The sequence below is a fragment of the Morchella importuna genome (genome assembly GCF_003444635.1).
Source record: "Morchella importuna strain M04M26 chromosome Unknown Morimp01GS045, whole genome shotgun sequence".
Taxonomy (NCBI): domain Eukaryota; kingdom Fungi; phylum Ascomycota; class Pezizomycetes; order Pezizales; family Morchellaceae; genus Morchella; species Morchella importuna.
In genome coordinates this window covers 97767-120371 of record NW_025763442.1, presented here as the reverse complement: position 1 = coordinate 120371, position 22605 = coordinate 97767, and the positions used below count along the sequence as shown (strand labels likewise).

The 22605-nt window shown below is 48.8% G+C and overlaps 7 protein-coding genes across 7 annotated transcripts; 4 read left to right on the top strand and 3 right to left on the bottom strand.

Annotated features, from left to right (window-relative positions):
• Positions 1-4827: 4827 nt before the first annotated feature.
• On the top strand, positions 4828-5709 carry LAJ45_10383 (uncharacterized protein; the record flags this gene model as incomplete). The annotated part of the gene is made up of 3 exons (XM_046119909.1): positions 4828-5135; positions 5206-5267; positions 5342-5709. The coding sequence occupies 3 exons, from the start codon at positions 4828-4830 to the stop codon at positions 5707-5709; spliced, it is 738 nt and encodes a 245-aa protein (XP_045966887.1).
• Positions 5710-7721: 2012 nt separating this feature from the next.
• Positions 7722-8247, bottom strand: LAJ45_10382 (uncharacterized protein; the record flags this gene model as incomplete). Its single annotated transcript, XM_046119908.1, has 3 exons — positions 7722-7780; positions 7853-7964; positions 8029-8247. 3 exons carry the CDS (start codon positions 8245-8247, stop codon positions 7722-7724), a joined length of 390 nt encoding a protein of 129 aa, XP_045966886.1.
• A 925-nt stretch (positions 8248-9172) lies between these two features.
• Positions 9173-9748, top strand: LAJ45_10381 (uncharacterized protein; the record flags this gene model as incomplete). Its single annotated transcript, XM_046119907.1, has 1 exon — positions 9173-9748. The coding sequence occupies one exon, from the start codon at positions 9173-9175 to the stop codon at positions 9746-9748; it is 576 nt and encodes a 191-aa protein (XP_045966885.1).
• Positions 9749-11811: 2063 nt separating this feature from the next.
• LAJ45_10380 (uncharacterized protein) lies at positions 11812-12075 on the top strand (the record flags this gene model as incomplete). The annotated part of the gene is made up of 1 exon (XM_046119906.1): positions 11812-12075. The coding sequence occupies one exon, from the start codon at positions 11812-11814 to the stop codon at positions 12073-12075; it is 264 nt and encodes an 87-aa protein (XP_045966884.1).
• A 1292-nt stretch (positions 12076-13367) lies between these two features.
• On the bottom strand, positions 13368-16388 carry LAJ45_10379 (uncharacterized protein; the record flags this gene model as incomplete). The annotated part of the gene is made up of 10 exons (XM_046119905.1): positions 13368-14181; positions 14251-14356; positions 14429-14881; positions 14942-15079; positions 15236-15359; positions 15418-15581; positions 15657-15804; positions 15990-16107; positions 16260-16262; positions 16345-16388. The coding sequence occupies 10 exons, from the start codon at positions 16386-16388 to the stop codon at positions 13368-13370; spliced, it is 2112 nt and encodes a 703-aa protein (XP_045966883.1).
• Positions 16389-17704: 1316 nt separating this feature from the next.
• Positions 17705-18537, top strand: LAJ45_10378 (uncharacterized protein; the record flags this gene model as incomplete). Its single annotated transcript, XM_046119904.1, has 5 exons — positions 17705-17715; positions 17773-17790; positions 17902-17949; positions 18004-18215; positions 18413-18537. 5 exons carry the CDS (start codon positions 17705-17707, stop codon positions 18535-18537), a joined length of 414 nt encoding a protein of 137 aa, XP_045966882.1.
• A 608-nt stretch (positions 18538-19145) lies between these two features.
• LAJ45_10377 (uncharacterized protein) lies at positions 19146-22444 on the bottom strand (the record flags this gene model as incomplete). Its single annotated transcript, XM_046119903.1, has 4 exons — positions 19146-21540; positions 21598-21641; positions 21710-22163; positions 22224-22444. The coding sequence occupies 4 exons, from the start codon at positions 22442-22444 to the stop codon at positions 19146-19148; spliced, it is 3114 nt and encodes a 1037-aa protein (XP_045966881.1).
• Between the last annotated feature and the right edge of the window lie 161 nt (positions 22445-22605).

Here is a 22605-nt window from a genome sequence, read left to right as displayed (position 1 = left end):
GAAAACAAAGAGAACGAGATGCAAGGAGAATCGGACAGTTTTATGTAAGCCAAGCACAGCTTGACTGAATGATATGCTTCAAAGGTCAAATATTTATTAAAAGGGAAAGAATGGAAAAGCCTGTGATGGGCTTACGGAGTAGTAGTGAGAGGAAAGATAGGCACCGTGGAATGATAAACGAAAGAATGGTAGGTAGGTGGGATCGAAGGGATGGGAGGGAGGGGGGGTACAGAGGATGAGGATCAGGTTAAGAAGAAGAAAGAGAAAGGGAAAGAAGGGAAGGGGGAGGGGAATCCGGGAAGGCAGTGTAGAAGAGTCCTCTCTTCGTTTGAAGGGACGATCACGAGTATCAGAAACTACTCACATTCACTCTCCCGTCTGGGAAACCGCCAGAGAATTAATCCGTTGGACAGGAACGACCGAGGAACCAGATGGAAGGGAGTACGCGTATGAAATTCGATATTATGTACCTTGTTCGAGAAAGAAAAAAACCCGCCGCGGTTGACAATAATATACCCTCTTCCAGAGATGGAAATGACGGGAACTAATATAAAGCTCAATGGGGTCTCCGAGGTGATGATTGGAAGTGAGAAGAATGACTATATACGGGCGGAGGGGTGGCCATTGACTGCTCTTTACTTAGCTGGAAGGGACTGGCTCGTTGATTCGACTAGAGTATCTGAACCAACAGATAAATTCTAGCCAACCAACATCGAGATACCAACAATAAATGGATATCCGACAGGCAATGCATACATGTGCGTATCCAAAAAGAGATAAACCGGGAATCCACGCTGGGTTAATACAGTTACTCACTCCTGCCAGGCGTCTCTCACTCTTTTTTTTTTCTGTTGATGTGATGTGATGGATATTAATCGGGCGACATTATGCATGGGGAGGTCTGGTGGTGGTGGAGGAAATGGGAACTGAAAGACATGTCCCCGCTCATTGACCCCTGCAACTACGCGGGATTGGCCAAAGCTCGCAGGGATTGGCCATAGCTTCCAGGGGTTGTCGGCGCCTACAGGCCAAGCGAGCGTTGTGCATCCGATTAGTGGACGCCCACTAGTAGATGAGACTAATAATTTGCCGGAGGTTGCGTGCAGGGGTTGTACGACGAATCGATGTGGTTGTGGAGTCTGGTGGTGCGACAAGCAGAACTTCGTAGCTTTATCCAAATCTTCAACTATTTGCGTGTTCTAACTACTTTTCGATCGCATCTGCAGTACGTATCGGGCCTCACTGGCTCATGACAGCTGAGAGAGCTCGAAGGCGAACGGGAATCTCTCAAACTCGACACCGCCACATAAAGCCTACGTCGTTCCCCGGGGAATGGAGATGGATCCGGTTCGGGGGTTCACCTCGCTGTCTCCCAAGGCACCACAACCACCAGCACTGGCAGCGGCGGCAGCAAATTGTGAATCATCAAAAAAACGTGCTTGCAGTGCCGACGTCTGTCTGTTTCCAAACCTTGGACAGGAAAAGCATCACTTTCCCTACTACCTATCCATACGTTTTTGATGTGCTACTATTCCTGGTAGCAAAAAGGCTGACTACTCGCGTCTAGGATAAAGAACCAGAACATGCAAATGCCTAGTTTGTATGGCAGCTCAGCGCCACTCCATACAAATAATCCCTGCTTTCTCACTTGCATGTTCTGGTTCTTTTTCCCTGACGCGAGTAGAGTAGATCAATACTCTTGGCACACCACTTGGTTAAACCCCTCAGGTTGAGCGAGCGTGGGGTCGTACATAGTGCACTTTTAGCACACTAATTTAGGAATCGCTGCATGGCTGCCTCTTTGGGCCCTGCATCCGCACCAAAATACAAGAATAACCCACTTTCGTATCTATTTGTGCACGGAACGTGACCAGTCTATATATAAGTTCCAACAAGAAAGACCCAAATCAGGCAGGATCATAACCCAGGTATCAAGGCTAATTTATTCGACCCGTACCGAACGAGGTATTTTAGCTTTTTTTTTTTTTGTTGGCGAGCTGCCACGCCACGGGTGCCTGGTACCCAACCACGTGGGAACCGGGAAGGGAGGAAGTGCAAGAAGGATCATTTCTTCTGCAAACGGTGCCGGATACAACGGTAGCGAGAAATATGTCAGAACACCATGTGTACCTATCCATGATGATGATGTAGGTACACCTGTATACCAAGGTCATACGGGTTGTGCAGAATGATTGTTTACCCGAAACGAATCGAATGCACAGTCTCATACACCAGGGACACCGAGTAAAGAAGGGGTGAAGTGGTCGATAAGTCTTATTCTGGCTGATGAGCAAGTAATGATCACTGATAAAGTGCAATTGACTGATGCAGTAGAAAACAAGATTCTTGATCAGCGATACAACGGTTTGGTACTTCGGTCGAGACCGAAAAGCTTAGATCAGGTCGAGTGGGGACTAATCACGACTCTTAATACCCGTGGGATATAGGTGCTGGTATCAAGCAGCTATCCGTATTTAAATGTCCACTTCCCTCATACTCGGTGGGTTTTTAGTCAACTGACCTACGAGAGATCGATCGCAAAAAGGGAGTCTCATATGCCAGATTATATCCTTCCTGACTTTCTTTTGGCAATTGAAGGATCCATTGATCTGGGGGAATTGAAAAAACTTTATCGCTAACTTGCAATTTCCATTTTAGAATATCCCTGGGATATATATATTCCTTGACCCCAGTACACGCCAAAGTCCTTGCTCACCGGCCTGTGTTGCACCCAGGGAAACAATAAGCTGCCGAGTCACCCCATCGACGTTACCCCACGAGCGAGAAACAAAATCCCAGCTTTTCGTGCTGCTGACAATTAATTATTATCGATCATCGCTCGGGAGAGCATATATTGGTGCCCCAGGAGAAGAAAAAAAAGCCAATTAGGCGCCCGGAATAATGGCAACACCCCCCACCCCCTTTAGGCCTCCCTCGCCTTGTGCATGCGTGCACGACAGATCAGAGAATAAGAAGAACATGAAATCCGCCAGTTTTTTTCGTTTCATGGCATTTTCTCGACCCTGCATCTTAATTGAACCTGCGATGCTTCTCCACGGCAACATACAGTACTGCCTCGTGTACCTGCGCTGGAATGAGATGAGCGCGTGTGCAGTGGAATAAGCTTCCCGCCCTGCGCTGCGCGCTCAGACCGATCGGGCAGCCTTACGCAAAATTGCGCAGGGATGGGATCGGCAGGAGGAACCGAGAGTTACCCGGATCAACTGATGGCCTCCCCTGCTCGGGCGCGCGCGCTTAACTATGAGGAATTAAGTGCACTGACGAGTGACGCATGTTTTTTGCTATTGCGACATCGTTCGGTGCTGTTTGAACTTTGTTCTCATTGCCGCGAGCGATGCAGCAGCCTAATATTTGAGTAAGGTTTGTAATAAGCGACCCAAGAAAAAAGCTTTTCGAACTCGAGCTCTGGCTAAACGGGTGTTATGGGAAATGCCTTGATTTTGATTGTTGTCGGAGATGCGTCCGTTGGTGGCACGAGTAGTCATCTTTTACTCCTGAGAGTATTTAGTAATATGGTTTCGAGATTGTTAGGATACCGCAGCGGCCGGAGATTCAGTAAACCTGGCGGGCGGTTCGAGACGGCTTGGCCCGAGTGAGCTTGTGAGATTCCGTTTTGCATGTGGGTGGGTGTGTGTGTGATGGATGCATCATGGATTCTCACTCGGTCAACTTGAGGTAACTTCCGTTTCGAAGTCATAAACGCAAGTGGGCGCATACCGTTTCTGGAGCTAACAGGGATGGTCAGTTGTGTTTGATGGAGTCATAATTGCATGGACTATTACCTCTGGTTTGAACTCAGCCCAAGGAGTTGTTCAAGCTGGAGATTTCCACAAGACGTAGAAATCTCGACACGCAGTCTGGCCCCAATGAAAAGCAATAATCCATATCATATTCTTAAGACACGAGAGACGAGAATATGAATATGCTCATCCCCGGGCACTCGAGTCTCGTTTAGATACCCGAATCACAGGCAATCACTCGGCTATCTTAAGGTTGCCAAGCTAGACATGTGACACCGACACCCTCTATTGACAGTACAGGACAGGTCGAGTTGAGTATAGTCTCTGGAAAAATATGATAGCTTGTACTAGATTCGGGAATGGTTTCTAAGTAACTCGGAGGTCATGAAGATAATTGGGAGCTCTAGTTTGTAGGATGGAAGCGGATGGGATTGAATGAGGAGGTTGCATTGGTTCTGTTGTTATCCAGGTCGCGGTTTTAGGACTGAAGAGTCTCGGATTGTATGATTAAGTGCGTGATCAATAACGAGAACAGAAGGAGCAAGCCCCTTCTAATATAGCGAAGAAAGACGTGGCAAATAAACACGTGTTGTCAAGACAAACAACCAAACTCGTTGTCTTGACACAGTACTAATAACAGATAGCAAAGACTGTAAAACAACAGATTTTACGAGAGATTTGTAGTATTGCAGGTGATCTTCTGCTGGGGGATATACATGTATTGTACTAGCAGAACGTGTTATTTCAACCCCTTATATACATTGCGTCTAGTATCTGCATGTAGCTTACAGATGTTATACCTGTGACAAGCTAGCTATTAGCGGCCGGTGCCAACAGCATCCTTTTCAATGCCACCATCCTATCAAAGAAGCCAGACTCAACAACCGCAAATATTGTACCTACACTGCCACCCCGCCTTAGTACCAAAAAATACAACCACACCTGTACTTCCCATCACCAACTGCCCATTACCCGGCCTCCCTCCCCAAGCTAGCTAGCTCCCATCCCCGGGCCCCGCCAACCCAACACCTCCGGCCGGCCAAACTCAACCTCGAAGAAGCCCGCAATGTCCATCCGCCACGCCGCCCAGCGGCTCTCTCGCTACTCGCAACCGCCATTACCACTAGCCCCCACACACTTTCTCGGCCTCAGAGCTTCTGCGCCCCGCGCAGCATTCATACCCCCGCCAATTGCAGCATTGACCCCACCATGGCCGGCGCAGAGTGGTCAGAGACAGTTCCATGCGGCGCCCCGTATGCCCAAGGACCACCACTTTGATACGCTCAAGTTCGTGCAGAGACTCCAGGAGGAGGGGTTCTCGGAGGAGCAGAGTGTGGCGCTGATGAGGGCGCTCAGTGACGTTATTGAGGAGAGGTTTGTTCTGCCTGCCTGTTTGGTGGTGGGGGCCGGGAGAGAGTTTGACTGACCAGCTTGTATGATGTAGCATCCAGAACCTCACCCGCACCATGGTCCTCAAGGAGGACCAAGAAAAGATAACCTACACCCGTACCTCCCCCCTGTCCCCCTTCTCCTCTCCCTACTCTCTCCGCTCACCCTACTAACCTCCCCGCGGTCCACAGAAAAAGTCGATTTCGCCAAACTGCGCTCCGAGCTCACCTCCGTACACTCCGGCGAACTCAAGCCCCTGCGCAGCGATCAAGAGCGGCTCACCTCCGAGATCTCGCGGCTGAACGCCCGGCTGCGCGAAGAGATGCAGCGCGCGCAGAGCTCGGTGCGGCTGGACCTGAACCTCGAGAAGGGGCGGATCCGCGAGGAGAGTAGCGTGCACGAGCTGAAGATCAAAGAGACGGACAGCCGCATCGAGAAGGAGGTGGGCGATCTGCGCGGCCTGCTGGAGAGCGTCAAGTTTAGCACGTTGCAGTGGTTGATTGGTGTTTGTACGGGCACGGCGGCGCTGCTGTTGGGTGTGTGGAGGTTGTTGATGTAGTGTGGGGGATGGGGGAGATTTCGGGGGCCCCGCGGGGGGGGGGGGGGGAGAGAGAGGAGAGGGGGTTTTTAAATTCTCCGGTTTCTTGCTTTTTCGGTCGTTTTTATGAGTATATATTGAGCTTCTTCTCCTTTCTCCTTTCTCCTTTCATTCTTCTCAGCGTATACGTAGAGCGTGTTTGTATATATATCTCTCTCAATACACAGCTACATCATTGTTTTCACGGGCCCCCTACCATGCCGGCGGTGCGTGAAGCCAACTCTCCTGTATAAAACCACGAATACCTACCCCACCCGCTCAAAATCCACCACACTACCGCCACAGACAGACTCCGGCAGCGCAGACTCTGTAAGTTTGGCACTGTAGATTAGTTATGCGTGCCAAACGCCTGTAAGTTCTGATCTCTGGTTTAGATGAATGTACTCGCCATAGGTATACTCGGACTCTGTATCGCGGCCTTGTGTGTGTGGGGAGAGAAGGATTGTGCGTGGTCATGAATGATCACTCGACCCTAGCACGGCTTGAAAACGGAACCGAAAGACGGGCATTGGTCATTGGCACCCCAACACCAACCGGTGAAGGCGCGAACCCACACCACACCTGTCAACCCCGGTTGCGTGTATACAGATGGTAGCGTTTTCTTAGTACTGGCGGTGGGACTTTGGGGTTGGAGTCAATTAAGTACGTCAGGTAGGCTGCCATAGCCCCAGGGTGGAGGTTCCCCCATTAGGGGGGGTCTATAGAGCGCTTAGACTATATATTAATTCACAAAGCCCCCACCCTCACAGTCTCGATATTGGCCACCTCTAGCCAGTAAATACCTAGTAAATAAGCAAGCACACCCATACCCCCAGAAGCTCCAAACCCGACTGATAACGGTGGATAAGAACATAATCTTGGCACAAGGGCTAGGTTTTCTTAAAACAACAAAAAAAAAAAAAAAATTGACTCCGGGCGGGATTGTAACCCTGGCCTTCCGCACTTACAAACGGTTGGCGTGCATATCTAATCTACGGGTGCCCAGCTTACAACTACTACACTACCGGAGTCCTGTCCACCAAGCCAGTCAGTTTCATTTTGGTTGGGTGGGGTGAGGGTGGTGGGTTTGTAAAATATGTGGGGTTGGGCTTCATCACAAGTAATCACTCGACACTCTTTACAGAACGGTGACCCTCTACGACGGGCGTTGGTCATTGACGCCCCGCTCACAGTACCTATGCAAGCCTAATTAGCAGAGGTCCTGGTAGATACATTTGAGACCATAAGTACCGTACTCCTTATTCAAACGCCGCTGCATAGGCCCCTCTGTTGACAACATCTAAGTCCGTAACTACCACACCACATTAGCACCACTCATTCACCCACCCCTAACATAACACAACACCAGAGAAATTAGCACTCACAGTCGCCAATAACCAGCGCCCTCCGCCCCTCCTCCACACTCGCCCACTCCCCCCAGGGCGGAAATTCCACCATTAGGGGGGTACAGTACGGAGCACTCTGGTTCTACCAACCCCCAACTCCCCCACCTCGATATAGGTCACCTCTAGCCAGTAAACAGCAAATAAGCAAGCGCATCCATACCCCCAGAAGCTCCAAACCCGACTGATAACGGTGGATAAGAACATAATCTTGGCACAAGGGCTAGGTTTTCTTAAAACAACAAAAAAAAAAAAAATTGACTCCGGGCGGGATTGTAACCCTGGCCTTCCGCACTTACAAACGGTCGGCGTGCATATCTAATCTACGGGTGCCCAGCTTACAACTACTACACTACCGGAGTCCTATCTGCCAAGCCAGTCAGTTTGATTTTGGTTGGGTGGGCTGGGGGTGGGTGGGTTTGTAAAATATGTGTGTGGGGTTGGACTTCGTCATAAGTAATCACTCGACACTCTTTACAGAACGGTGACCCTCCACGACGGGTGTTGGTGATTGGCGCCCCGCTCACAGTACCTATGCAAGTCTAATTAGCGGAGGTTTCTGTAAATACACTTGAGCCCACACCGTACTCCTTATCCAAACGCCGCTGCATAGGCCCCTCTGCTGACAACATCCAGCTCTGAGTCCGTAACTATCACACACCATTAGCACCACTCACCAACCCACCCCCAACACAATACAATACCACCTCCTCCACGCTTACCCACTACCCCGCCGGAAAGCTCCACAGTACCTCGAACCCCTCCTCCAGCGTCCGCTTCAGCACCGGATCCGTTGCCAACAGTACGTCGAGCCCCGTACATACCATACGACCGCTGTACACCAGGACCGTTAGTCCCTAGTCCGACTAAGCATCAAAAAAAAAAGAGCCAACCTTACCCGATCTTTTTCACCACCACCACCACCACGATCACCCCACAGCTCCCGGAGCGCCTTGACATACAAATTCCTCACCACGACCTTTGTGACAGCGGGCACAATATCGTTAGACGCGCGGTTCAGCAGGTCTGCGACGGCCTGTGCTTTGATGGATGATGTGCCCTCGCGGATGGACTGCGTGTGAGCTCCTCGAGGGAGATGATATACTCGACGGTTCATGGTGCTGGGGGCGGTTTGAATTTAGGTTTGGGGACGGGGGTGGCGGTGCTGCTGCTACTGTGTGGTTTCTGGTCTACTGGGTGACAGGGGTGACAGGGGGTGGGGTGTGAGGAGTCTTGAGGAGGGAGGACGGCGGAGGAGGCGGCGGGTGGATAGCATCGTGGAGAGGTGTTGGAAGACTGTGGTATGGTGGTGTGGGTGTATCTGTCTTTGCTTCTGTTACTGACGTCTAGACAGGCACCGCACCTATCATCGAGCGAGTTAGTGATGATACTACATGTACTCTATCAGGATGAAGAGCTGACCTATCACGATGAAGGTGATGGAGATGGTGATAGGGAAAAGAAGAGCTGCTAGCTTATGGCGGTGATATATCGCGGGAGGACAGGGAATAAGGTTTCATATAAGGTTCACTAGTGCAAAAATCGTTTGTCGGGCCGGCTCACTAAGTCAAGGGTTGGCCTTCAGCTTTGGAGTCGAGGACAGAACATGGCTTTGGAATACGGTACAGGAAGTGTCTTTACTGATCTGGACTTTTGTAGCCGGAATCGGCGTCGCCATCACGATGCTACGCTACAGGTGTCATATTCATATATGGGAGAAATAGTGGCGGACAGAAATGCACCGCAGCCGTGGTAAATAATATAAAATGGCTAGCTGTTTATTCTCATGTCCTTAGAAGCAAAATCATCTACTCCTTATGAGCGGCCACGCTAGATGCGAATGTATTCTCCGCTGCCAGATCTCCAGCTGCTACGTGATCATTACCAAATTAAAGAAAGGCCATTTAGCACCACAACTACCAGCCACGGTTCATATTCCAAAGGCCTATATAGCTCCCCAATCCCAATAGCGAATTCCAAACTCCATAAACACTCAAAAGCAATATTCCCCACACACCCAAAACCCACTACAAAGAAACACCATGACCCCCACCGCACGTGAAACAAACGAGCCCACTCCAGAGACCATCAACCGCCAATTTCTCTTCATCCTCCTCTACATACTCTCCTTCTGCATATTCATCCTAGTCATCATCGACAACGCCCAGAACTCCTCCCCGGACCCCCGCCTCTTCCCGCATCCCACCACCCCGCGCGGATACTACGACCCCACCCCCTTCACACCAACCTACACCTGTCGCACGCCGACCTTTTTCCGCCCCAGTCCCGCCCGCGACGACGTGCGCCTCGCCGCCCTCCTCCTCAAGCACCACGCCTCCAAGGGCGACACCTGCGTGCAGGACAACAAGCGCTTTGCGAGCTGGCCGTGGGCGTGTGTGCATCTGTACACGTTTGGGACGGCAAGCATTGGGATGTGTGGGCCGCCGGGGGCGAGCTTGGGGTGTGAGCAGGTGGCGGATATGGTTTTGGGGATTGAGGAGGCTTGTGTTGAGGAGGAGGAGGAGGAGAGATTATTTGCGACTTCGGTGAATGAGGCGGGGGGAATGGCGGTGTGGGGGGCAGGGGGGAGTATGGTGTTTGTGCAGCGGAGTGGGTAGAAGTTGACTCCGCGGTTGGGGGCTTGATTTATATTGGGTTACGGATAGGTTATGAATGTGAATGTGGTTATGTTTCGCCCCGTAGGAATGTGAACGTTATGAGCTTTTGCTGTTTTTTTTTTATGTTGCTATCTTGCTTGATAGATGATCAAATTATCGTAGTCATTGGTGTTGACTCAGGACGTGCATATTGCTCTTTAAATGAGATATTGCTTCGAATTAATATTTCTGTTCTGTGGGTTGATACCGTCCTAAAGCAATCGATCATGAATGCACACCCGGCTACAATCATTTATGGCGAGTGTCCAGTAACCGTGGGGGGTTTCCTGTTATACATACATGTACACAGGAACGTTTAAATAACCGACACCGCCTATTAGGGTTCATTAATGTCCTGGTTAGAGCAATGGCTACCAGGGCGGCCTATTCGGCTTTAGTCTCGTCGTGTCAATAAACCGAGTGAGAAACCATGAGCCAAGCCCCAACTTCACGCAATTAGGAACCAAAGCCATTAGAAACTCAAGTGCCCATGAACACATTGAGATCTGAGTACTGTCTAACTAAGTACCATCCTAGAGTAGACGCCGAGCCGGCGTGACCTTGGCTCATGAAGTATGTAGATCACTTTATCTCCCTACTTACATGTAGGTCCGGCCCTAGATCCAATCTGCAATCAATTGAGCTAGATCTTTACCATCCGCTCCAGCACCCCACCCGAAGCAACCACCCAACCTCATCAAAATTTTTTTTAAAGTTCCAAGGACAATTGAAAACTACCTCAAGACAGAGCCCAGAGAATTCTAGAATTTTAAGTCCACTCTTCAGGTGTGTGCAATCTAATTTTTTTAAAGTCATGATTTGAGTATTTCTAATTTTGTATGGTGTTTCCATACAGATTTTGTGTGGCAACCAAAAGTTACCAAAACTTCTGTACCCCGACTGTATATATGCACGAGATATTATATACAGCAAGAAGTACTTTACTATATGTAATTTATTGCAATTAATATTTCTCGCTCTCTCTTACTTTATCTACCTACATCACCCGTATGCAGCATAAAAAATATTTCTTAGAAGAAATTCAACAGCGCTCGGGGGGATTCGAACCCCATCTCTTCCGGCAATGGTTCCTACAGCTACCCGATGGAAGCGCATTATGCTACTATGCTACCAAGCCTGTTGCTCATACAGCGGCTGCCAGAACGGGTTCTAAAGATCTCTCTCTCCCGCTATCTATTGATTGTAGATACTACATGTAGTAAGATCTAGAGAGATAAAGAGATTCTATGGGCCAAGATCACTCCGTCTCGGCGTCTGCTTTAGCTGGAAGCATAGAAGCAGACGGGTTGGGGACGAACCTAAGTCTCGCCTTGTCTCACCGCGTTAGGTCTTGTCCATGCAGAATTAGCAAAACTAATGGCCATAATATAACTGGTCCAGTGCTCCGCAGGCGGGGGCCAATGATTGGCTACATGTACTTAGCTACATGTAGTACCCCATTAATTCGTTCGAACGGCCGGTCACACAAGACGTTGAAATTCCCTTATTTGGTTATTTGTCTTGAATACGCCCCCTAATCTTCCCTCATATTAGCTTGAAAAGGCAACTTCGACGTCTTGTGTGACCGGCCGTTCGAACGAATTAATGCGGTAGATTAATCGCTGTGGATACATGCTAGTTCGCTTTGTATATAGCTGCGGCCAGATCTGGTGATATCGATCTGGAGAGAACAGCAATGTGAATCTGCGGAAGCCAACGTCTGCGTTTCTTGTGTTTATGGGTGTGGTTAATACAGCGATGAAAGCTTAAGCTCAGATCCTCTATCTTATCCACTCTCATACTCACACCTCCAACTCCACTTACTACTGGGGGTATAATTCACCACTGCAGACACAACCTCACAACCTCCAATTAACCCACACCAACCCAATTGCAACCAAACCCAAAACCAAACCGAACCCACAACCAAACCACCTGCCACCAAATCACTACAACCCCACCAAACCCCAAACTGCCCCCAAACTGCCCCCAAACCACTACAACCCTCGCATAGACCCGCAAAAATGCTAGAATCAATCCTCATCACCCTCATCGCCTTCCTCTTCCTCCTCTTTCTCGTGCTCCTCTTCTTCTTCGTGCTGCTCTCCACAACACTCACGCGGCTGCCGTGGCAGCTTGACTACCGCCGGCTACCACCTATGTGTTATGGTGGGCTGCAGGGGACAAGGGAGGTGAAGGAGATGGGGATGGGGATGGGGATGGGGTGTTGCGCGGGTGGTGGTGGTGGTGGAGGTGGAGGTGGAGGTGTGGAGGATTCTTTGGTTTGATATAACTGCAGAATCACCAAACAGTACAGTACGTTAGCAGGATTAATGGGGGGGGGGCCGGTATTTATTGGTTATTACAAATACTTTTTATGCGGTTTATACCACTGTAGCATTATAGATGGACCAACGGCGTTGGATGCTGTTTCAGACCTACTGATATAACTATTATTTTTTGGTTTTCCACAGGGGGATATTGGTCCTTCGCGGGAAACATTTATACATATACCTTTTACTATGGCGGCCTCTGAAATGCTAGCTAGGACCTTATCCTTAAACGAATTGATAGACAAAGGCAAGTCAACCCCCCTGCCTTCTATATCGGCCCCTATATGATACAGAAAGCCAAGCTAATTAATATAAGTAACAGTCTCATTTCAATAGTGAAGCAAGCATATATATATAGGCGACTTTAATATCGAACCTCGGCTCCCGTATGGGCCGAATCACAGGATATCACTCCCCGCAAACCACCATGGCAACCAATCAAAAACTAAGAGACTCAGAATTCGAATATTATTACAAAACGAAAATAAAAGCGCACACAAAAAAGAATTACAAAAGAAAAAGAGACAAAATGAGGGGAAGAACATACAAGTTTTCAGTATACATAACACACGTATTAATTATGTAATCTTGATACAAAGACTTTTAAAACACAAACACCGAACAAACCTACTCTTCTTTTTTTTCCCCCATGTGGATGGCGGCGGCCATACGTCTGATGCCTCTCTTCAAAAGTTCGAATTTTCGAATTGTAGACAGAAAAAAAGAAAGAAAAAACGAGCAAACGTTCCTCCAGTTTATGGTACTTTATAGCAAGAAACATTATCATATGCATAGCCAGCCAGGTCCAACAATTCTAACCCACCAGAAAACATACAGAGAAGCGAAGGGGGGGAGGGAGGGAAGGGGACTTTTAGAGAAAACAGAAATCCCAAAGCACCAACAGCAAGGCAAAAGATAGGAATAAGCGGAGGGGAGCAAAGGATGGAGAAGAGGTCGGAAGAAGAAGAAAAAAAAAAGATGAAATAATAGACAAAAGAAAAAACAGTGTAAAACTGTATAACGAGTACCACAAGTAGAGTCCCACACGCAACCTCCTCACCCACCCCTGTTCCAATGCTAACTACAGCTACATCGCTCTTACAAAACTCGCCAAAATGCAAGACAAAAAATAAGAAATCTACAGCCATATAGCACGCCCATGACAGCAAAGGCGGAATAAACCCGTGAAATAAGCCAATAATGCAATATAATAATAATCCATGGTCCAGACTCTTACCATCAATCTTTCACCCGTGCCTTCCCCTCAGGGTGTCATCGTCATCACTATCCACTACTTCTCCATCTATCTCGCCTGGCCCCACAAACTCTAATACTTCCTCAATGTCCTCTTCCTCCTCTTCTTCCTCGATGATGCCCCCCCTGCTTCTTTTCCGCTCCTGCCTAGAGCCCGCCGAATTTCCATCTCTCTTCGCGGATAAACCTGTCAGCATGGGCCCCTTGAATGGACTCTTCTTCCTTCTTGCAAATGTTACACCGTTTGTCAGTACTGCCGCCTCATTATACCCCGTCGACCTAACAACCCGCACGTGGGAAGGGAACGTGGATGATGTAGGTGTCGAAGGCAGAACTTTGATGGAGTTTCTAGGCGACCGTGGTGACTTCAGGGTAATGCTGTTCAGTGACGCCGATGACGTTGAAGAGGCCTTTGAGTGCGTCTTGTTGTGGAAAGAGCGAATCGAGGATACCGAAGACGATGTCGAGGTTCTTCCGCCGAGTCCACGTCCGGAAGAGCGTCGGTAAGCATGCGGTGTCAATGGCTGCGGCGAAAGCGAATTCCTCTTGGGCGGCGGGGTGCTGCGGTGGGCGACCGAGTATATCCCATTACCTCGAGAATTCCTCCGTGCGCCGTTACTCGTACGTGAGCCCGATTGTTGCTGCTGATAGACCTGATTGCCTTGCGAGCTCCCCGGTTTCTGTGCCGCTTGGTTTTTGGAGTTTGGAGACGTTGCGCGCTTTGCTGAGTCTAGGAACCAGTGTTTTATTGAGGCGAGTTGCGTCATCAAGGCGTGTTTTCGATTTGGTCGTCCCTTACCGCTGGAACTGCTCACATCCAGGTGTAAGTCTGGCGAAGACATCACTTGTCGATCATGCTGCGGGGGTTTCAAATACGGTCCATAATCCCTATCCTTCTCTATTGGCGGCGGCGGCGTGGGCGACGGCGGAGTCTGCACCCTCGGCGACTTTGTGAAATTACGTTCGGGCAAGATAATTACAGCTAAAGCAAACGTAAGCTCGCGAAAAGAAAACTACGGACGGGTCCGGGTTGGGTGGGAAAGATTGAACGAACACCCATAGTAGTTAACAGGAACAAACTCACGGTTCGCTGTATTCCTAGCATCGTTCCTCACTCGATCTTCAGCCTCCTCCGCCGGCGGAGGCAACAACGATGGATCAAGGTTTGAGGCCGCGCTCATTCGTCTACTCTCTATTTTGCGCTTCTGTCGCCGTTTCTCCTTACGCTCTTCTTTCTCGATCAGCAATGCCCACCACCCAGCTAGAGAATCGCATTTCTTTGCAAGGACGTGTTCTATAACTTGGTCAATATCAACACCAGCGGCTTTCATCCTGTGCAATGTATCTTTTTCTAATTTACTGGAGAACGGCGCAGGATGTTGTAACGCCAATATAGCCTTCTGTACGGGCGCATGTTCAGCTATAAAGGGATGGGAGAGTATTTCATCGAGGGTTGGTCGTAGGCTTGGCTTTTTAGCCAGGCAACTCTTCAACATAGATACCGAGTCTATAACCACATTAGCCAATTAACAACTTACCCCCCTCAAGCAGACCTCATGAGCTGTACCTTCTGATAGGTGATCCGGATATCTCGGTTCATCGTTCAATATCTTACGTCGAGTATCTTCTTCGATATCCTCATCAAACGGCAGCTCTCCAACTAGCAAAGCATATAGGATGACTCCCAAAGACCAAACATCCACAGCTGAGGGTAAATTAGAATATTTATCACAGTGATGTTTAAAGAGGAAGCGAGAGGGGCGGATATGGGGGGAAATCGAAGCCACGGGAGGAACGGGGACATCCGGATTGGAATCCGAGGAAATTAACGTTGGGAATAAAGAGCGGAACCATCCCGTACCGTAGGCAATATATTTTTCTCCTTTTATCATTTCCGGGGCCGAGTAGCATACTGTCCCGCAGAAGGTCTGGAGTAGCTTATTGCGCTCGTACTCCCGAGTGAAACCAAAATCGCAAAGCTTGACCTGCGCTCGAGTCAGCGAAACAATTATTTCCCCTATCGGCCGCGATGGGAATCTCTACATTCTCATGCTTGTCTAGTAAGATGTTTTCCAACTTCAAGTCCCTGTGAACACAGTTGTTCATGTGCACGTACGCTACAGCACCGACCAACTGCGCAAAGATTCGCTTCGTTTTGTCGACCGTTAAGCGCCCATGCTGGATGAGGTAGTTGTAAAGCTCGTCACCTATCCTCCCGAACTCGACCAATCAACATTCTAGTCCTGACCTAGTTCCCAGAATTGGTAGACAGAAGTTCTCACCAGGGCAATATTCCAGGACCAGCCAAACCAGACTCTCGGTCACAATGACCTCATACAACCGCGCGATATGCGGGTGTACCAGTTGGCGGTGATGGTGTATCTCCCTCGCCAGATTCGCGTCGTCCTTCTGAGCCGACTTCAACACAACCTACAATCCCAAACCCATCAACATCAATCGCTCCAGTAACCCGAACTTCATCACTTAATCCACCCCATGCCCTCTTCCTTCAATACCAAGAACGACGTCTTCAATTCTCCGCTGCTTTCCAAAACCCGCGTAACCCGTAGAAGCTGGATCAGAGACAAATGAGAAGGATTGGAGGTGGTATATACCTTAGACCCATTTGTGAGTTTATGCGTAGCCAGATAGACCTTTCCAAAAGACCCCTTTCCGATTAAGCGTCCGATCGAATAATTCCCGACGGTCCGCAGCTCTTTTGACGAAAACTCTCTAGATTCGAGCACCATCCGTCAGCCCCAAGCTTTCCTCACATCCACTCACATCCCGTAGATCCGCACCAGCCACCCAGCTTGCTACCTGCGACCGGACCCAGAGTACAGGAACGAGACGACATACTCTAGCAGTTCATTATACGAGTTTACAAGCTAAGGCCATTACAAAAAGCATCAGCAATCAACCGGCAGTGTGAATGTCGCGGGGAGGTGCAAGTGGCAAGTCGTATCGTACCTTCGCTCTTTGCTTTTGCAATTCCGCCTTTGTTTTCGGGGCATGACGCCCTAGGAGTTGAGGGGGGGGGGGGAATAGCCTCGCTCAAGGATATCCCCAAGCTCGTTTTATCGGAAGGTTGCTATTGTTGTTGGTAACTGTCGCCCTGTGGTGTTTGTGCTGGTTTTTGTGTTGTTTTTTTTGGTGTACTGTGTGTCGGATAAACAATGTGGAACGGGTGCTTCTTCCTGGGGGTTGAAAGAAGAATCTCCTGACTTAAACGGCGGCCGCGGGTCTTGCTTGCTGCTTGAGGCGAACAGGGGTTGCAGTTGCAGAATGCAGTTGACCAAAATAAGAACAATAATAATAAAAAAACAAAAGAAAAGAAAAAGCGAAACTTTTGGATTAGAGTAGAATACTCGACTTCTTAATAAAAAATATATAATAGTTTCCCAAATATTTTATAGGAAAGGAAGCGATGAGCATGCAAGAGAGAAAGAGAGGAGAAAGAGGAGTTAAGAAGTTGTATATGAAGAACTAATGCCCTCCCCCCTGGTAAACTACCTGCTCTCTCGTGTTAAGAGCGTAAAGCTTTCAGTGCTGTATGCTGTATTGGATGTCGTTGCCCAGAAACAACCCCAGGTAAAATTAAATAAATAAATATAAACGGGGATAATTTCCAGAAAGGGGGAGGGAAGAGAGCGTGTAGCGGTGACAGTGGAGGTGGTGGTGGTGGGTGACGGCGGCGGCGGGGTGGTGGGTGTCTCTGTGGATGTGTGGTGATGATGCAGAGGTAGAGGAATGGAATTAAATGCAGGTATGGGGGAGGGGGGCTAGCTAGCTCATATGCAGGATTGGATGGATTGGAAAATTAAACGTATGAATTTGAAGAAGTTACTTGCAGGGAAAGGGAAGAAAAAAAAACTCCCCAAAGCGAAGAGTGAGAAGACAGATCAGAAGATAAAATAGGGTACGTTAAAGAGATGGATGTAACGTCGTTCTTGTCACCCCGAAATGTAGCAACGGTAAGGAAGAGAGGAAAAGGAAAGGAAAGAGAAGGTAGGATCGAAGCCTGTAGGTAAGCTGCTGTTCGACAACTGACGGTAACTGTTTCACTGCCAGGGGCTGTCATCCACGGCGAGGATCTCCAGCTCAAACGAAAAGAAAAGAATGCAATTGTGAAGCACGTCCGCCACTCACACAACACCACGGGTTATGGCCAACGAATAGGCAAGTCTATCGTGTTATTGATCCCGTTCTGAATACAATGTTACAGTTACATACTAGTTAACGTACGTCGCTGTCATGTCCGTTCCATTGCGATCATGACGAGATGAGCAAAATGGTGTGCTGTAATGAACGGACGCTCTACTGATTTGAAATGTACCTACCGTATGTACCTACTAATCTACTAATACTACGTCAGGTACTACTGCTACTATTTAATAGGAACTACTTGTACCACAGGTTAGTACAAACTCTCTAATACGGCAACCCTTGTTCCAACAACTCTCGACCTCCTCCACTCTCAACCACAACCACCATAACCACCATAACCACCATAACCACAATCACTAGAACCACCTCATCCACCACAGCAATCATAGCGCATATCTTCACACTGACGTAGGAACCCGCAGTAGAGTTAGCCCTATCTAACTAACAATAAAATTCTATAAGTTCTATTCTACACAGATCATCTATTCCAAACCACAATGCCTACACCCCCAGCGATAACGACCCTCAACCTCAACCACAACCCTCCCAACTACCGATCACGGTCAACGCAGGTACATCCTCGCATATGTGTAAAGCAGAGCTTGCCCTGTCTAAATCACATGTGCCTCTCCCCACGAATAAAAAGATCAGACGAAAGATAACAAAAAGAAAAAGTTAATCCCCACACCCTTCATGTCACCCTTCCCCTTCCCCATCCACACATATCTTGCAGGCAGGCAGGCAGTCAGGTTAGAGTCAGATCAGATAGATATGTCAATGTCATCGCTTAACATAGATTATTTTGTACATTACGATTAGACCCCCCTCCTCATCCCCCCTCCATTATACCCCTCCTTCTGATTATGCCCAGTGCTGCAACTCATACTGCACCCCATAACCACAATCCAACAAACAAGAATACTTTCTTCGCTCAATGCAACAACAAACAACGACGACTTGCGATCGATATCTAACCGCGGGCTGGCTGTAAAATGAAAAGGAAATGCCGAGGAACGAAAACGAGATATAAAAGAGGAGAAAGATGAAAAGCCCAGATGATGTCCCGCTCAAAATCACCTTACAACCCCATCAATGTAATAACAACCACAATAACGCGCACAAACTACCCAAACTGCAATATTCAGTTGAAGGCGAAAGAAAAGAAAAAGAAATCTCGATAAAGAGGGGAATAGAACATAACAGAATAGTATAAAAAGAACAGACACATGAAAATGCTCGATCTCTTACTTTCGCCAAACCATTGTACAAACATACGGCCGTCCATGCTGCCATTGCAGGATACATAAAATAGCGTTGAGAAAAGAGAAAAAAAGTGAAAAAGTGAGAGAAAACAAAAGATAGTTGCAATTATACCAAATAATGAATTTGAGGTATATCGGAAAGTGCCACCGACATCATGATTTTTCCCCTGTCCCAGTTATGCGCCCGTGAATGCAATGGTTGATGCATGCTCCCATCGATATTCCCCTTTCCCCATGATTTTTTTGGTCTAAGAAACGAAAAATAAAAATAAAAAGAGGGTGTAACAAGAAAAAGAACAAAGAAGAAAACCTGGCTATTATTCAACCCTTACTTCTGCGAATTTACTTGGAATCACTAGGCCCGGAAGAAGCTCCAAAACTCAAAATGCCCTTCAATCCAGTCTCTTTCTTCTTCTTCCATCCCTCCTTCTTCTCTTGGCGCTTCCTCTCCAGAGCTTCCCAACCACTCTCGTCATCGTCATCATCTGAAGCAGCCCCAGAATTCTTTAGGTGTGACGGGCCAGCTCCCTTCTTACTCATGTCTGGGCTAATCCCAGAGATCAAGGAAGACGTCCGTGCACCGGGCTGAGAGCCGCCGACTGGGGCCATATACGACACGGGTCTGTAACGGGAAGGAAGTCCTACAGTGCTTCGTTCGGATGGAGCAATCGAAGGGGTGTATCCTCCTGGTGGCATAAGTCCACTAGGCATGAGGCCACCACCACTACCACCACCTCTTTGGCTTGGAGCAATCGAGGGAGTATAACCAGGGCCTTGGAACATTGGAAGTGGTTCCATCATACTCATGGTTCGTTGATGTGGTTGTGGCATAGCAGAGAAATTGCCAGCGCCGGGGCCAGCCATACTCATTGGCCTCTGACCCATTACAGGTGGGCTAAGCATTGGTTGGGCTTGCTGCGGGTTCTGCATTTGCATCTGCATCTGCATCCATTGCATTTGCATTTGCATCATCTGCTGCATCTGGTTTGCCATCTGCATTTGCATTGGGTCTGTTCCTTGGGCCGCTGTGGGCATCTGCATAGGAGGCATGCCAGGCATGCCAGGCATACCCACACTCGGGCCCAATCTAGGACTCATGTTTCCAGGTATATGTTGTCCCATCCCCATTCCGCCACCATACTGGCCCGGTAGAGCCCCTCCTCCAAGACCAAGCATACCACCACCTGGCGATGGGTGCCTATCAAATGGATCTGCGTTAAAAGGATCTTTTTGTGGAATGAATTGCTGCTGACTGCCACCCCTCCTCGCCGCCTTCATCTCTTCCGTCCTCATAATTTCGCCGATCAACCCACCAGGCTGACGACGTGCTGGCATATCGCCGCCATAAACAGACCCACCAGCAACTGATCTCTGATCACCCCCAACACCAAAGGCAAGTGACATTCTGTTGGTTGGATTGATAATACTAGCACCCAAGTTATAGGGGTCGGCAGGGAGGTTCCTTGCAAACGGCGGTAATCTCGAGTCCTGAATCATTGCTGACTGTCTGAGATTTGGCTGAGAGCTTGCATTCGAGAGTCGAGTTGGTGGTCTACTACGGCTGGGAAATCCGTGAGCCATCAATATCCCCAGTGGAATTTCTTCATCCTCTTCCTCGGAGCTTCTCCCACTGGATCCTGGCCCTGATAGGCTCAACTGCGGCATAGAGTTGTTCATAGGTAGCGGCAAAGCAGATGCGCTGATTGACCCCCTAGCATTATACGGCTGTTCCATGGGCTGTGAACCAGTGATCTTCATCATCTGTTGTCTGTAAACAGACAAATGTGCTTCCTGTTTCTGACGTTGCTTTAGAGCCTCCTTGTGCTTCTCGGTCTCCGATTCTTCTTCAGATTCCGAGCCGGATTCATTGTCGCTTTCAGTGAACGACTTCCCAGACAGCCTTCGCTGATTATCCTGCTCTTGCCTGTATCTTTCAAACTGAGCAGGGGTCATCACCTTATTGGGTGCGTTGGTGGGTTTGGCCTGCTCCAAGTTCTCGTACCTAGCCGCCAAGCTAGCAGATGCAGAGATAGATTCGTCGAAATCCATGTCATCTCCATCTGTCAATTGAATTGGTTTTAACGCTGGTGCTGGCGCTGTGGATCTGGCCTTAGGTCCGTTATCTTGCAAGTTATATATAGAATCGGTGTTTACTCGCGACATTGCCGGACTTGTGCCTCTAGTGTCGTGATGGGAACTTCCGGAGGAACTGTTTCCGGGGTAGCTATTGACTGATGAAGAACCAGAAGCTACAGACTCCTCCCAACCACTATCCCTGCCCTTCATTCTATCTGAAAGCCCTTTCGCAGTACCCCCAATCTGCAATGATGACGGTAGTGCCGATTGTGCAGCCCGCCGATCAATCTGTTGTTTCTGCTGTTGCACGTTACCCTTCGGTGTAGACTCCTCATCTTCAGGATATGACGGTCGTCGTATGTTTGTATTCCGCTTCACGCCAAGGGACTCTGAACTATCACCTCTCTGCGCTTGCTGGCGACCTGGCTTCGCTTGTCTACTGGGTGCACTCAAAGAATCGGAATGGGAATGTGAAGGAGCTGGTTGTATATTCTGTCCCGGAGTTAGGTTTCGTGAATTGCGTGGGGAATTGTTATTTTTTGCCGCGGGCATAGTAGGGGGTGCCGGTAAATCTTCCGCGCCTCCTGTACCCCAACCGTAGGGCGACTCGCTCGTGGCTGGCCTGTCACTGTCCATGTGTGTTGGGCTTGCATAAATGTTGCTGTACGCTGCGTATGAGAATCTTTGGTTTGTGGGGGACGTTCCTATTGGATCATACGTTTTAGGAGGAGGCACTGGAGAAATGTCGTTGTGATTGTCACTCTGGAAAGTTCTGTGTTAGATACGCCCACATATAAAGTTACGTTGCCGTTCAGGGATGTGAGGTTTACAGTATTAATAATCCTTGTCGAGGCCAATTTCGGTGCCGTGTGTGGTATTGCCCCAATCCCTCCACCCGTCGCTGGGGGTACGCCGGTACCCTTTGATGCAGAAAACGAAAACATATCTTCTCCAAAAAGGGAGCCTGTGTCCAGGGTAGTTTCAAGTTTGGGGGGTGTTGAGGTCATGTTTTCTCTTCGCGGCGATGAGGGACCGTAGATGCCGCCGCCGGAACGTTTTTGGGTAGAAGAACCTGTGGAAGACGTGGTAGTAATGTTTGATTTAGTAGACTTTGCCGCGCTGCTGTGAGTATAAGCACCTGCGTGATGATCGTCGGTCGATGCAGGTGTCCGTGGGGCGTCCGCAGATGAAGGTAATGTTGAACTTGAACTCAGGCGATTTATGGAGCCAGTAGAAGCATAATCGGTGTTCGAATATCCAGATCCACTGGTGTTTCCACTGCCACTGCCCGACTTTAGCAAGGCTCTCGCAGCAACCAGCCAGCGGGGACGTGAGAGTTCATACCGATTTTGACGTTGTTGGGGCCCACCGTATCCTCCTCCCCCGAACGTAGAGGACTTTGCAATAGTAGTAGGGTTGGTGTTATTACTATGGCGGTCGTGATGTTCCTGTGGTTCAGGTGCTGATAATTGAACCTGGACTCCCTGGTTGGCGGGTTCGTAGCCAGCTTCCAACGCGTTTCCAGCGGATTTTCGTCGTGAAAACTTGGGGAATTTGATAGGCATGAAACCGTTGGGGGTCTTTTTGAAGATCACTGAAAAGAGAGAGGGTGTATGTAGTAAGAGAGGGTTGGGTGCTGTGCGTCTTTTACAGCCCCTGGGTGGCTTGTTGCCAAAAAGGAATAGCGAGAGGGAGGGAGGACAAGCAGAGTTTAACTAGTGTTGTT